This window comes from Hyaena hyaena, unplaced genomic scaffold (assembly GCF_003009895.1).
Source record: "Hyaena hyaena isolate Hyena2069 unplaced genomic scaffold, ASM300989v1 scaffold_315, whole genome shotgun sequence".
Lineage (NCBI taxonomy): Eukaryota > Metazoa > Chordata > Mammalia > Carnivora > Hyaenidae > Hyaena > Hyaena hyaena.
In genome coordinates, this window is record NW_024080948.1 from 790012 (window position 1) to 803625 (window position 13614).

The following is a 13614-nucleotide window of genomic DNA, read 5'->3' on the forward strand; positions in this document are numbered from 1 at the left end:
GGGTTGCAGTGTTCCTAAAACCAGGGATGACAACCCAGCCTCCCTGAGTGTTTAGAGGTTTGGGCATGTGTAGGTCCTATTGCCGTGATCCTATGTTAACATGAGAAGTAGCACTGGTGACCCGCTTTTCAAATCCCCAGAGCAAATTCCCAGGGAAACATTCAGACCAAACAAACTTCTTCTGTTTTTTCTTTTCTTTTTTTTTTTTTTTTTAACTCTTCTTCTGCAAGTCAGCAGCCAGCAGAAGAAAACAAGGCATCAAGGGTTATATATAAACAAAAAGTAATCAAAAAGTAATATGTTTAAACTTAGCTTTTTTTTTTAATGTTTTATTTATTTTTGAGAGAGAGAGACAGCATGAGCAGGGGAGGGTTAGAGAGAGAGGGAGACACAGAATCCAAAGACAGGCTCCAGGCGCTGAGCTAGCTGTCAGCCCAGAGCCCTATGTGGGGCTCGAACCCACGAACCGTGAGATCATGACCTGAGCTGAAGTTGGACACTCAACCGACTGAGCCACCCAGGCGCCCCTAAACCTAGCTTTTTTAAAAGAGTAAGATAAAACATCCGACTCACCCCAATTCATTTTAAAAACAGGAAACACAAGGAAATCTTTCCCTAAAATTATAACTAATAGTGGCTCATGTTGAAAGAGTGCCTACTAGGAGCCAGGCCCATATGATCCCTCTAATCTTCTGGATCATGTGCTTGTGTGGCCTTCTGGACCTTTCCCTGTGCATTCCCATGTACTCATGTGCTCCTGGAGAAGAGCTTTATTTGTGTGTGTGTTTTTATTATTGGCATCATGATGAAAGTGTGACTTTTTTCCTTTTAATAAAACATCTTGGTGATCTTTTCCTTGATGGAGCTGCTCCCCTCCTGATAGCTCCTTAAGCTTTTCTTGTATAATGAGGAATTCACTTAATCCTCATAACTGCCCTTTGAGGGAGGCAGTAGTACAAATGACTAAGCAGAAGCTTGGAAGTCCCCAAGCTCTGAGGAGTGTGTTTATTTATGCTCATTTATCATGTCCTCTTGCTAGACTGGGGGTTCCATGAGGGCAGCTCCAAGTCTATCTTCTTCACAGCCGTATCACCAGCACCAAGAATATTCAGTGACTGTTTATTGATGAATAAATGGAATGAGCTGGAATCCAAAACCACATTTTATGCCCAGTGATCCCATATAATCCTGTGCACCCTAAGCTCCCAGTTCTAGTATCTGTTGAGGACAAAGCTGGGCCTGTGGCAGGTCCTGTTGGATTCCTAGGGGGTCATAGCCAGACCCTGTGTGGCTGACCCTGAGAGCCCCACTCCTGTTCTTTGTCTGTGTCCAAATAGGTTCCCCAGTGTCCAGAGGGTGTCCCAGCAGGGCCATGAACTGCTGCCTCCTCACCATGGAGTGCTGGCTCCAATCCTTCTCCTTGTAATGTAGACCCTGTAGATGCTAGGCTGGCCCTGCCTTAGCCATTCTGCTGTCTCCAAGGAGGCCTGGAGCCCCAGGGTCCTGTTACTAGTCCTCTGGCATGTTGGATCCTGTTCAGGACTGGCTTATTTACTCCAGGACAAATGAAACCATAGTCCCATCTCCTGGAATTACCTTTCAGTTTGTCTGGCATGTCATTCTGGGGAATGGGACAATGAGGAAACGAATGTCTGGGGACATGTTGGGCAGATCATCAGTGGTTGAGTGTTCATAGCCCCCATTTGTGGATAGCTGGGGGCCATTTCAGATTGAATCCCATGGTTTGTGTGTGGTCCTGACTACAAGATCCGGGGTATGTGTGTGAGAAGAGGTCTTCCTCCCGACATGAGGGGCCTGCGGCCTAGGCTGGAGCTCTTGCCATCATCCAGCTCAGTGTGCATGTTTACTTTGCTCTCCTCCCAGGTGGTATTTTGCTGGATGTTCATTCCTTCATCCCTCCTATCTTCAAACTCTGTGCTCAGCATCCCAAGTGAGGCTCTCACAGGCCTTTCCCTGCCTTCTCTCCTCCTAACAGCCAGAGTGACAGGAAAAGCCTGAGCTAAATATTGGGGGACAAGGCCAGCAGAAAGCCTGGGTTTAGAGGTCCGGCCTCCATGGTGACTCCCAGCCCCTCTGTCATGGCTCGTTGGCCTTAGGCAAATCACATAAGTCCTTGGGCCTAATTAATTTATTTATATATATTGGGCATTTGCTATGTGCCAGGCACTCTGCTAGCAGAGTGCGAATGAGACACAGCCCTGCCTCCTCGGAGCCCACAGTCTGTGGGAGAGAAAGAAAAGGAGCCAGGCAGGGGCAGGGCAGCCGGGTGGTGCTGTGGATAGGCTTAAAGAGGCTGCGGAGCTCAGAGCTGAGGCGGTAAGGAAGCTTCTGTGGGGAGGCAGCCTATATGTGGTGTTCCCAGGGGCGGGTAGGCGCAAACCTGGCTCTGGGTGGTGAGACCTGGGAGAGCACAAGTGAGGGGGTGTGGAAGGCAGTTCTGCGGGGCTGACTACACTGCCAGAGGGCGGGATCACCGGTATGCTGAGCACTGGGCTGAGTCCGTGGTTTTAGGCTGAGGATAATTGTGATCCCGTCTTTGCTTAGAAAACCTCACCATGCCAGGAGGGGAAGGGGTGAGAGGTGTGAGCTGGAATCTGGAGACTAGGGAGGAGGCTTTTTAAACCTGGCAAGAGGTGATAGCGGCCTCTGTTTCTCTGCCTAGAAGAAGGGTGGCTGTGAGGACTCAGTATGGGGTTGGGTGGGGAAAGCTTTGTGAATTGAAAAGAGCTGTCTAGATTACAATTGCAATCATACCAGCTTTGGTTTTACATTGTGGCCTTCTAGACCCCGAGACCAAGGTCCAGTGACTTTCTGGTTACTTTGTGTCTTTAGAGCTAGAGGGTGGAGCTCAGTTTTTCCTGCCATCACCTCCCACATGTGTCCACTCAGGCCTGGGTTGGGTCACACCAAAGCCCCGTCCGCCTCCACGAGTAGGCCTTTGACCCTTCTGACTCTCATGTTCCTGGACCCCAGGCAGCACAGACAGCAGATGCTGTGTTTTGATTGTTGATGGTGTTGACCATGTGAGCTCCCCCAGGTGCAGGTTGACTGTCTAGTGTCAGCATCTCCAGCCTACGCAGGAGACCTGGGGAATTGGGACATGCCTGGTGTGACAGCAGGTGCTTCTCTGGGAGGCTGCAGCCTAGGTGCCAGTGTTGGCCGAGGCTGCCGTTATGAGTCCCACAGCTTCTGGATGCACAGAGATAATAGCCTTCACTGGCTCGGATGTCTCTGATACTTATTTTGCCTTTTCCCAAAAAACTCTCTCTTCTTGGTTAAGTGACAGGACTGGGGTCTAGGAGCACAACCTCATCAGGAGTGTTCGTGTAGACCAAGGGCCAGCATGGGCCTGTAACAGGACCCACATGTGTAGGTACAGACCTTTTGCCCCCACAGACTCCTTAACTGGGAAAGGATGTGGAGGCGATGGGAAGAAGTAGGGTTTGAGCCTCAGACAGGACTGGCATTGCAGCCCAAAGGCTTACCTTACTGCCATGTGACCTTGGGCAACACCCTTGACCTTGGAGTTTGCTCATCTCTGAGTGGGGCTTATAAACCCTACCCCATTATGTTGTGAAAATTCAGTGATGTGCTTTTTTTTAAAAAATTGTTTTTGAGGTTTTTTTAACATTTATTCATTTTTGAGAGAGTGCGAGTGGGGGAGGGGCAGAGAGAGGGAGACACAGAATCCAAAACAGGTTCCAGGCTCTGAGCTGTCCTCACACAGCGCTATTACAGCACCATTGACTAGTCCCTGTGCTATACCTTTCATCCCCTGGACTTTTCATTCCATGATGGGAAGCCTGTGCTTCCCACTCCTCTTCACCCATTTTGCCCATCCCCTAACCCCCTAATGATGCTTTTTTACTAAAGAGCCTGGTCCAAAGCAGCTACCCAAATATTGTTGGTTTCCATCTCTCCACTTCCCCACCTTGTAATGGAGCATGTTCTAACCATTTTATTCCACTTGTGAAGTGCCCCTCCCTGTCCCTGGTCATCCTTTTATCAACTACCTCATTAAATTTTCATCATGTCCCAAAGGATAGTGCTGGACCATCATGGCTGCCGGTGAGAAAAATGTGGTCTGACTGAGCCCTTCCAGGGGCAGGGGAACCAGCAAACCATACACAGAGTGCCAGCCCTTTGCTGGGTCTGAGGTCACAGATCTAGAGCAGATGCCACCCCATTTGGTTGGAAGGCCAACAGGAAGTGACTTCATCTCAGGGATCATATAACTGAGTATGGATTTAGGGAAGACTCTGGGGCAGGAGATGCAGATGATTCTTCTCTAGGGATAAGCAGGAGCTCTTGGTGGGAAGAGCCATTCCAGCCCAAGGGCTGAGTGGGAGCAGAGGCAGTGAGGTGTGGCCATGCAGTGTTTGCAGGACCAGGCTGTGTTCAGGGCTCCCGGGGCATGTGGGTGTGGTGTGCGGCAGAATGGGGCACCGCAGGCTTCTGAGCAGACAAGTGAAAGGTTCATTCATGTGTGTATGTGAGAGGGAGACAGACAGAAACTGAGAGCAATCCCTCAGGGGCCAGGAGGATGGATGGAGAAACAGACAGATACTGAGAGACCGAGAGAGATCCCTCAGGGGCCAGGAGGATGCAGGAGGCTTCTGGAAAGAGGTGGCAGTGGGAGGGATAAAAGGCGGCTGAGTTGGAAGTCTGAGGAAGGGGATTGGCAGGATTTGGTTGATGGCAAGAGAGAGGCCAAAGGGTCCATCCACAGCTCTCGAGGACAGCTCTAAAGAATAGGCTGCTCAGGTGCCTGTCCGGCTCAGTCAGTAGAGTGTGTGACCCTAGATCTCAGGGTCATGTGTTCGAGCCCCACATTGGGCGTGGAGTCGTCTTAAAATAATAAAGAATGGGCTGTTCTTCAGGTCTCTGACAACACACAGGGACAGAGCAAGGACTGGGGGAATCACCATCGTGAGTAAACTAGTTTTATCACTGGCTTTATAGATGAGGAAAATGCAGCTTCGGTTTGGGAAAGTGACTTACATAGAGTCACATGGCCACAAACTTGCCCATGCTTTTGCCTCTGCTCCTCACCCAACTTCCTCTGTCCGGACTGGGCAAAGGGGCTCTGGGTCTGTAGCTGCTGTGTTGCCTGAATCCCAGGGCCTGAAATCCCTGCTTCTCAGCCCAAATGGAAAGAAAGCCCCAAGGTCAGAAGAGGGAGGTTGTGTCAGGGAAGGTATCTCTCTGGAAGAGCCAAGCCTCCAGGCCAGCCTGGTGTCCCCAAGATGCCTTCCCTGTGGGCCAGGGGCAGGGCACCCAATCAGGAACACTGACCTTTGGTTCCAGACAGACCAAGCCAGCACACAGGACTCTTCCTTCCATACCACCTTCCCCTGACACTTTATCATGAAAATTTTCACAGACACAGCAAACTTGAAAGATTTAACATTAAACACCCCTATACCTACCACCTAGACTCTACCATTAACATTTTACTATACTTTTGTGATCACAAATAATCCATTCCTCAGTCCCTTATTTTAATCATTATTATACTATATGTTAACTAATTTAGATTTAAATTAAAAAAAACACACAAAGTATAGATATCAATACATTTACTGCTAAATACCTTAGCATGTATATTATTAACCAGAGATCAGTACTTAATTTTTCTTATATGAAATTTTTATAAGATGAAAAACACAAATCTTAACATGTACATTTTCTGAAGCTGCCTTTCAGTCAGCAAAAATTTTATTTATTTTGAGAGAGAACATGCACATACATGCGTGAGTGGGGAAAGAAAAGAGAGAGGGAGAGAGAAAATCCCAGGCAGGTTCTGCGCTGTCAGCTCAGAGCTCAATCAGGGCTCAGTCCCACGAACTGTGAGATCATGACCTAAACTGAAATCAAGAGTTGGACACTTAACTCAGGCACCCCAGCAACAAAATATTTTTGAGGTTCATTTATATAGCTGCAAATAATACATTGCTTTTTTAAAATAAACTTTTAAATCCTAGAATAACTTAAGATACAGAAAGTTCCCCTATGCTCCACACCCAGGATCCAAGCCAGGGGACCACGTTAAAGTGTCCTGTCTCCCCCATGTCCTCTGCCTGCTTCCTCTATCTTTCCTAAGTTCTCGTGACCTGGACAGTCTTGAAATGCATTGGCTAAGTATCCTATAGAGTGTCCCAACTTTGGGTTTATCTGATGCTTTTCTTATCATAAGTTGGGGGTTTGGACTTTTGGAATGCTCAGGCGGTACATACTAGCCACCTGATTTCATGACGACGTTACCCTTCATTTGTTCAAGACAGTGTTTGCAGGCTTCTCTAGTGTAGAATTACTATTTTCTCTTCCCCTGCTCTGTTCTTTGGAAGTGAGTTACCTTGTCTATCCCACCCTTGGGGGCAGAGGGTGGGGAGTAGGCAAAAACTAAGTTCTACCTCCTGGATGAGGTATGTTGTTGGGAATTCTTATGTAAGGATTCCAAAAGCAATTCTCTCTCATTTATTTATTTATTCAGTCATTTATTGGCTGGTTGCTTTTAACTGATTTCTTTAATCGACATCATACATATACATAATTTACAATGTTAAGGATTATAAGGAAAAAGAATGGTTCCCTAAGGCCTTAGTTGTTTGTTTTGTTACTTGTAAATAACATGCATACTCTATTTTTTCCCTTTATATTAAATTAAACTATATGAACTTAACAATATTCAACCATTTTTGATCTACAAACATGGACATTTCATATGGTTCAACCTAATACCTAGTATTCTGACTTTCTAATCCTTGTGCTGATTTTTTGTGACACTGGAGTTGGTCCATTTGTTTTGTTGTTAATTGTGACTTTGCATTTGATCCTCATCAGATCTGGCTCCCAGCTTAACCACAGCTCTAGACTGGGCACCTTGGGCCTAGGTGAGAAAGGGGCTGCAGTATGTGAGGTCAGCCTTTGCTGTGGTAACTGCCCACCACCGGCAGCTGTGGGGCAAGGCGCTGGGGGCTCCCTGGACTGTCTGCTCCACTGATAACCTCAGCTGTGAGTTCTCTGCCCTGTGGCAGACTGGGCCCCAGGTGCATCACCTTGCTACAGGGTCACGGCCACTAGGCCAGATCTCATGTGTAGTCTTAGGCCAACTGTTGAACCTTTTGTGCCTGTTTCCTCGTCTATAAGGTGGGGACCATCAGCCTTCCAGATGGGTTCCTCTGGTGCTACAAAGGCAGGACCTTGTTCTGAGGCCAGCACTAGTATAGATCCTCAGCTCTTCTTCAGGACCCTCCGTGTTGTTCTTCCTGCCCAGGACAGGGGTCTCCAGAGAACAGAGGCTAAGATGCCAGGCTCAGCTCAACCTCTGACCTGCTCTAAGCCCTTAGCTGGGTGTTCCCCCTCCACTGGGCTTCCATCTCCCATCTGTGCCAACAGGTGGTTGATGCTGATGATCTAAGAGGCTTCTAAGTGGCTGAGAACTGGGGTTGTGAACCCCTCTCTCCACACCCTGCCATGGGGCAGGGCTCTGTCTCTCCTGCCGCAGGCACTGGGAGTCTTTGGATGGATGGGATTGTAAAACAGCACAAGTCCTTGTGCCTCTGTGGGCCTCTGTGAGAGGGATGGTACTGAACTTTGGGGCCCTTTTGATTCTGTGGCCCATCCAGGAAAGGCCGACTGAGCTGGTCATGGATACCATAGTGGCAGAAGGCCTTGAGGACCCTGTGCAGTCCTGGGGAGCCACAGTCATCATGCAGTCACACAGATGAAAGAAAGACTGCAATTTGGATGAGTTTGTGTTACAAAGTAGAGGTTAATGGGGCCAAGACCCAATCTGGGGGGATGGGAGAGCTTCTCTAAGGAAGCGAGCTTTCCTGAGAACTGAAGGGTAAGCAGATGTTGGCTGGATGAAAGGAAAGACAACATTTCAGGCAGAGGAAACAGCAGAGATCCTGCAGCAAAAGAGGCCTGTGTTGCTGGAGCTGAGTGAGGTGGAGCAGGTGAGAGGGTGAGCAGTACACATGGGGCAGGGACCAGGCACAAGGGGTCAGAGTCCCTAAAAGAGTCTGATCTTCATCCTAGGAGCTCAAGGAAGCCTTTGGAGGACTTTTAGCTGGGAAGTAATAGGACTAGATTTATTTTGAAAAGCAAACTCTGGCTGCGAGGGAGAATGGACGGGTAGGATCAGGGGGCTTGAGACCAGGTAGCCCAGAGCAGAGACTGCTGTTGAGATGACAGTGGCTTTGTCCAGGGTGGTAGCTGTAAGGACAGGTAGAAATGAGTGGATCTGAGAGTTTGGGAGATAAAACTGTCAGGACTTAGTGGCTTGGTGTCCAGGAGGAGAAGTATCAGGTGATTCTATGGCCTAAGCATCTGGAGGGAAGATGGGGGTATGAGTTTACAGTGGGAGCAGCAGCTTTGGCTGGGGGCCCAGCTATACCATGGAGGAGGCTGTGGGCACCCAGGAGGTGAGGTCGCAATGGCCACTGGCTGCAGAGGTACATTTTGGAAGGCAGACGCCAGGGCCTAGGAAGGTGGCATGAACGTGGTGTGGCTCAGGGGTGGGGAGGGGCAGTACAGGCAGCTTCTGAAGTGCAAGACCTTGTGGGGCAATTGTAGGCCTTGAGGTAGGAGTTCCTATGCAGGGAATCCCCCCCAACACCTGTCTACCCCCTCAGAGACCCAAGGTTCTGGGGGAGGTTCCTCCAGCTTCTCACACCTTCTTTCTCCCCCCAGATCCTGCTCATCTCTGATTACTTCTATGCCTTCCTGCGACGGGAGTACTACCTCACACACGGTCTCTACTTGACTGCCAAGGACGGCACAGAGGCCATGCTTGTGCTTAAGTAGGCCTGGCTGGACACAGGGCTGCATGGATTTCAGGGGATATAAGGGCCAGAAGCTGGGCCAAGCCCTCTAGCCAGAGTTGCCACCAGAGGAGGCCTCTGGCAGATGAGGTTCGAGTCCAGGGCTACAAATCTCTGGCACCAGAGGGGAGCCATGGCTGACTGCAAGGCCGAGGGGGAGTAGCCAGGAACTCCTCCACTTGGACCCCCACTTCGTGGCTCTGCACACCAGGGTGTCCCCTCCGAGGCTGGAAAGGGGGAGAAGTAGGTGAGCAGGGTTTGTTAGGTTGTGGCTACTTAATAAATTTTTCTTTTTGTTACAAAGAAATCGATCCTGGGCCCACACTGCACTCCTGGAAGGGGGGGGCTTGGCCCCTACCACTACTGTACCACACCAGTGTGGGTTTCTAGAATGAGCCCCAAGTCCATAGCACACAAGTCTGTGCCCTGGGGAGCTGAGACTGGTATGGGACAGTGCTTTCTAACCTCCCCCCCAGCCCCCACCCACCATTCCCCAAGCAGCTGGAGGCAAACGGCCAGGCAGGCCTGAGCAATCTTTATTCTGCAGAGGGACAATGCCACAGATCCATACACCATGTCAAGACCAGGTGAGCCAGGGGCCAGTCCTTCAGGGGTGGGCAGGTCCAGGCAGGGGGGCAGCGCCTCAGGTAAGGGAGGGGAAGATGGGCAGGGGCCTAAAAAAAAAAAAAAAAAGGACAAACCACAGCGAGCAGGGGTGCTGGGAACTCTTCCCTACCCTCCCCCATCCCAGCCAGCACCCAAAGGGGCAACCCTAACACTGACTGGCCCAGGACCCACCTGGGACAGAGTAGGTGCGGTTGGTGCCCCAAGGCTAGGTGGTAGCATCCCTGCCCAGCCGCCCCAGGGCAGAAACAGTTAAGTTCAGGAGCCAGGAGCTCCCTGAGTAGAGCCTGGCAGGGCCCCCCCACTCCCAGGCCAACCAGCCCCCCCCTACTGCTGGCTCAGAAGCCGAAGGTTTCCTGGGAGGCGTAGACCATGTAGAGGAAGCCATCGTCATCCTTCTCCTGCTCGTAGATGTCTGCGATGGGTGTAGAAACGCTCACCATGCTGTGCTGGTTCACCAGCAGGAAGAAGGCCTGCGTGGGGTTCAGCTGCAGGCGGCGCCTGGGGTGGCAGAAGGTCAGGTCAATTGTGAGGGGCCTGGCTCCTGAGTGGGTGGAGCCCTGACCACCCCCCTCACTCCCTTTCCCAATGATTGAGTCTGCTCCACACCCATCCCAGCCCTGGCTGTAGGCACTCACTTCTGACCTGACCATGAACCCAGCCCTGACCTTGTACCCAACCTCCCTAGGACAGGGATCCAAAGCTCGGGCCCAAGTCCTGTCCTTCCCCAGAAGGCCCCAAGCCCCTTCTGACTGCTGCTGCCCACGCACCGGATGATCTTGACCAACTCGCTCATGTTGACATGGTCTGGGACCAGGAACTTGGTCTTGTCCAAGACGGGCAGCTGCTTCTCACCCTTGTAGCGCTCGATGATCACCTAGGGGTGGGGCAGGGATGCGTGAGCCAGGCGGGGTCTGGAGCCACAGGGATGGGAGGGGGCGGTGGGACTCACCGGGATCTTGCTGGGGTGCTGGTCGCGGATCTGCTGCACCTCCTTACAGCGGTCGGCTGCGGACAGGAGGCAGGCAGTAAGGCCGAAAGGTCCCGCTCGCCTTTCGCCTTGCCTGTTGCCGGCCCCGCCCCCAGGGCCCCCGCCCCCAGGGCCGTCAGGCCCCAGGGCCTGGCACCAGCTGGACTGGGAGGCGAGGCCCCAGCCCAGGCCTGAACCTGCCTCCCGGCCCAGGGGGTCCAGCCTGAGTCTGACGTCACAGAGCTGACGTCGCCTGCGGCAGTCAGGGTCAGTCGCGTCCCCCAACCCTGCGCCTCCGCCCCGGGTCCGCGGACCGCCCGCTGGGCCTCACCGAAGGTCCGCCGCTGCTTGAAAGGCCGGTCTGAGGGCATCGCTCGGGCCCGGCGGGGCGCGCAGGCCGGGGCTCCGGGGCGCGCGGCTTGGGGCTCTGGCTGAGATTCAGGGGTCCGCGCCTTGCGCTCAAGGGCTCCGGGGCTCGAGCTGAGCCTGGCGGCTGTGGCTCGGAGAGGTAACTAGCCCGGGTGACGTCAGGTCACAACATTCCTTAAAGGGGAGGCCGGCGCACCGCTCCCATTGGGCCGACGCAAAACCCGCCCGCCTGGACTCCTGACGTCATGGCGCAGAGAGCTGGACTCGCGGCCAGCGCCGCGGAGGGGCGGGGCTTCCAGGACGCGTCACAGTCCTGTGACGTCATGAGCTGCCGTCCCATCTCCCCGAGGCCGGGACGCAGAGGCTGGGAAGCCTGCGGGCCGTTGAGCAGGCTGACTCCACCTCTGTCAGCGGGGGAGCGCGCGGGCCAGTCCGGTGCTCAGCATTTTCTGTTCCCACTGGTGCTAAGTCATCCCACAGCGCGCTCGGAGTCCGTTCCCTTCAAGCTATGGTGTGAGGCGCTGGGGGTGATGATGCGAGTAAACCCAAAGACCTCCCCTTCGTGGAGCTCATGGTTAGAGAAAGAAGAAAGCTAGGGGCGGGGGATTAAAACATAAAAGCAAGAGGCTCAAAAGGAACACAGAGGTTTTAAAAGGAATTTCTAGAATTGAACAAGCTATTGAAATTCAAGCCTGACAGGATCAAGCAAGGAAGTAGATGAGACACAATAGAAGATAAGTCACTCAACTAGAGGACTGAAAGGAAGCAACCAGGGAGCCAAGGTGATAGACCCTCTTTAAAGGGGAAATTGATAGGAATGGGGAAGTGAGAAGACCCACTGGTCCTATCAGAATTCCAAAAAGAGAAAAATGGGAGAGGGAGTTCGTGAGGAAGAGCTTCCAGACTTGATTAAAGACCAGGACCCTTACATAAAATCCAGAGCAGGATAAATAAAAGGAGCATCTTGACACTTTGTAATGAGTTTGCAGAACTCTAAAGAGAAGAGGGTAGAAGAATGGTGAGTGAGTAAACTGGGAAACATGTTAAGTAAATAAAAACAGTGGAACATGAACAGTGATGATTAATCTGTGGAGTTACAAAACAAGGAGCACAGGCCACAAGACTAGAGAGAGTAATCAGTTCAAGGGTTCTAAGACGCTCGATATATGGGGGGGGGGGGGGGGCAGGATGAAGATATAATTTACAAAGCTTTGTAAATTCAGAAAGTGTGTACTTCAGACACAAGGGATCACTAAAATTATAGCAAGTGTAACTGCCCATAGACAAAAAGAGGAAGAAAAGTAAAAAGATTAGTACATAAATGATACAAAAACATACAAGTTAGAGGTCTAAAAGACTGGACACGTAGAAAACAAAAGGGATAGGATACAAGGAGAAATTGCCAGATCTTCTATCATAGTGAGAGATTTAAGACTTCCTTCAGTAACTGATATACCCAACAGCCAAAAAAGGATATAGAAAGATATTAGCAAACCATGAGAGACTCTTGAATGCTGAGAACAAACTGAGGGCTGATGGGGGTGGGGGGGGGGAGAGAAAGGGGGTGATGGGCATGGAGGAGGGCACTTGTTTGGATGAGCACTGGGTGTTCTATGGAAACCAACTTGACAATAAACTAAGAAAAAAAGATTTGGAAGAATTTTTAAAAAGATAATAATATCAATGAATCCTGATGAAACCCTGAGCCCAATACTGTTACTTTCAAGCACACATTTACCAAAAAATGACATAAAAAATGGCCCCAACTTCCATGAAAGACTCTTGAATACTGAGAACAAACTGAGGACTGATGGGTGTGGGGGGGAGGGGAAGGGGGGAGATGTGCATGGAAGAGGGCACTTGTGGGGATGAGCACTGGGTTTTATATGGAAAACAACTTGACAATAAACTATTTGTTAAAAAAAAAAAAAACATTAAAAAAAATGGCCCCAACTTGAATCTCAACAGGTATCAAATAAATTTCATAAAGACCATATTCTATGACCACAGATCAGACCCAAATAAATTCTAAATGTTTGGACATATAAACTTTTTTGGACTAAAAAACTTTTTACCCAAAGATGAAATCCTATTGAAATGAAAAGTAGTCAGATTTTTACAAATGAGGAATACACATAAAAACTCAGGGTTGGGGGAAGGCAACTAAAGCAGCTTGTAGAAGAGTTATAGCTTAGATGAGTTAACTTAATCTAAGTTAATCTAAGTTAACTTAGATTAGATGGACAATTTTCTAGAAAAAGATAATTTGCTAAGACTAATTCAAAAAGAAATTGACAAGGTGAGTAGTGGTATACCCCCCAAAAATTGATCCAGATGGTTTTCGAGGGGAGTTCTCCCTAGCACAAGACCAACCAAACAAAAAACAAACCTGCAGCAAACCTCATAACTTAATGGTAAAACACCACACTCTATGGTGAAATGGTAAGCATATTTCCTTTAAAGCCAGGAACAAAATTTCGAATTTTGTCACTGAATACAAGGCAACCTTGTATTGAGGTCCCAGCCAGAGCACTGGCCCAAGCAGCATCAGGAGCATGACTACCACTCACAGCAAGAAGATGCAGAGGAATCCATAAACAACAGAAAACTGCTAACTAACATAAAGTCTGACAACACATCATACCATGTTTTAGAGGAAGATGGGAAAATGGGAACTCTCTACACTGTTGATGGGAGTGTAAAACCTTTCAACCACACTGAAGAACAATTTGGCAAAATCTACCAAAACTGAAGATGCCCTTATCCTACAAACCAGGAATTCCACCTGCTGTGTAACATAGG

At 50.1% G+C, this 13614-nt stretch overlaps 2 protein-coding genes across 4 annotated transcripts in view; one reads left to right on the plus strand and one right to left on the minus strand.

Annotated features, from left to right (window-relative positions):
* The window catches only part of PIGU (phosphatidylinositol glycan anchor biosynthesis class U), an 84138-nt gene extending 74978 nt beyond the window's left edge, over positions 1-9160 (plus strand). Inside the window, exon 12 of one of the 2 annotated variants that reach the window (XM_039248717.1) lies at positions 8719-9160. In XM_039248717.1, coding sequence (XP_039104648.1) covers positions 8719-8832 — 114 coding nt within the window. In that variant the 3' untranslated portion in view covers positions 8833-9160. The remainder of the gene's footprint in view (positions 1-8718) is intronic. The other variant, XM_039248718.1, reaches the window with a different exon arrangement.
* Positions 9161-9363: 203 nt separating this feature from the next.
* MAP1LC3A (microtubule associated protein 1 light chain 3 alpha) lies at positions 9364-11027 on the minus strand. Of its 2 annotated transcripts, XM_039248720.1 has the most exons (5): positions 10775-11027; positions 10426-10481; positions 10244-10350; positions 9805-9974; positions 9364-9523 (listed from the first exon to the last, which is right to left on the minus strand). In XM_039248720.1, exons 1-4 carry the CDS (start codon positions 10812-10814, stop codon positions 9812-9814), a joined length of 366 nt encoding a protein of 121 aa, XP_039104651.1. In that variant the 5' UTR covers positions 10815-11027; the 3' UTR covers positions 9364-9523; positions 9805-9811. The 2 variants fall into 2 exon arrangements, with proteins under 2 accessions (XP_039104651.1, XP_039104650.1); XM_039248719.1 differs by having other exon boundaries at positions 9364-9974.
* Positions 11028-13614: the final 2587 nt, after the last annotated feature.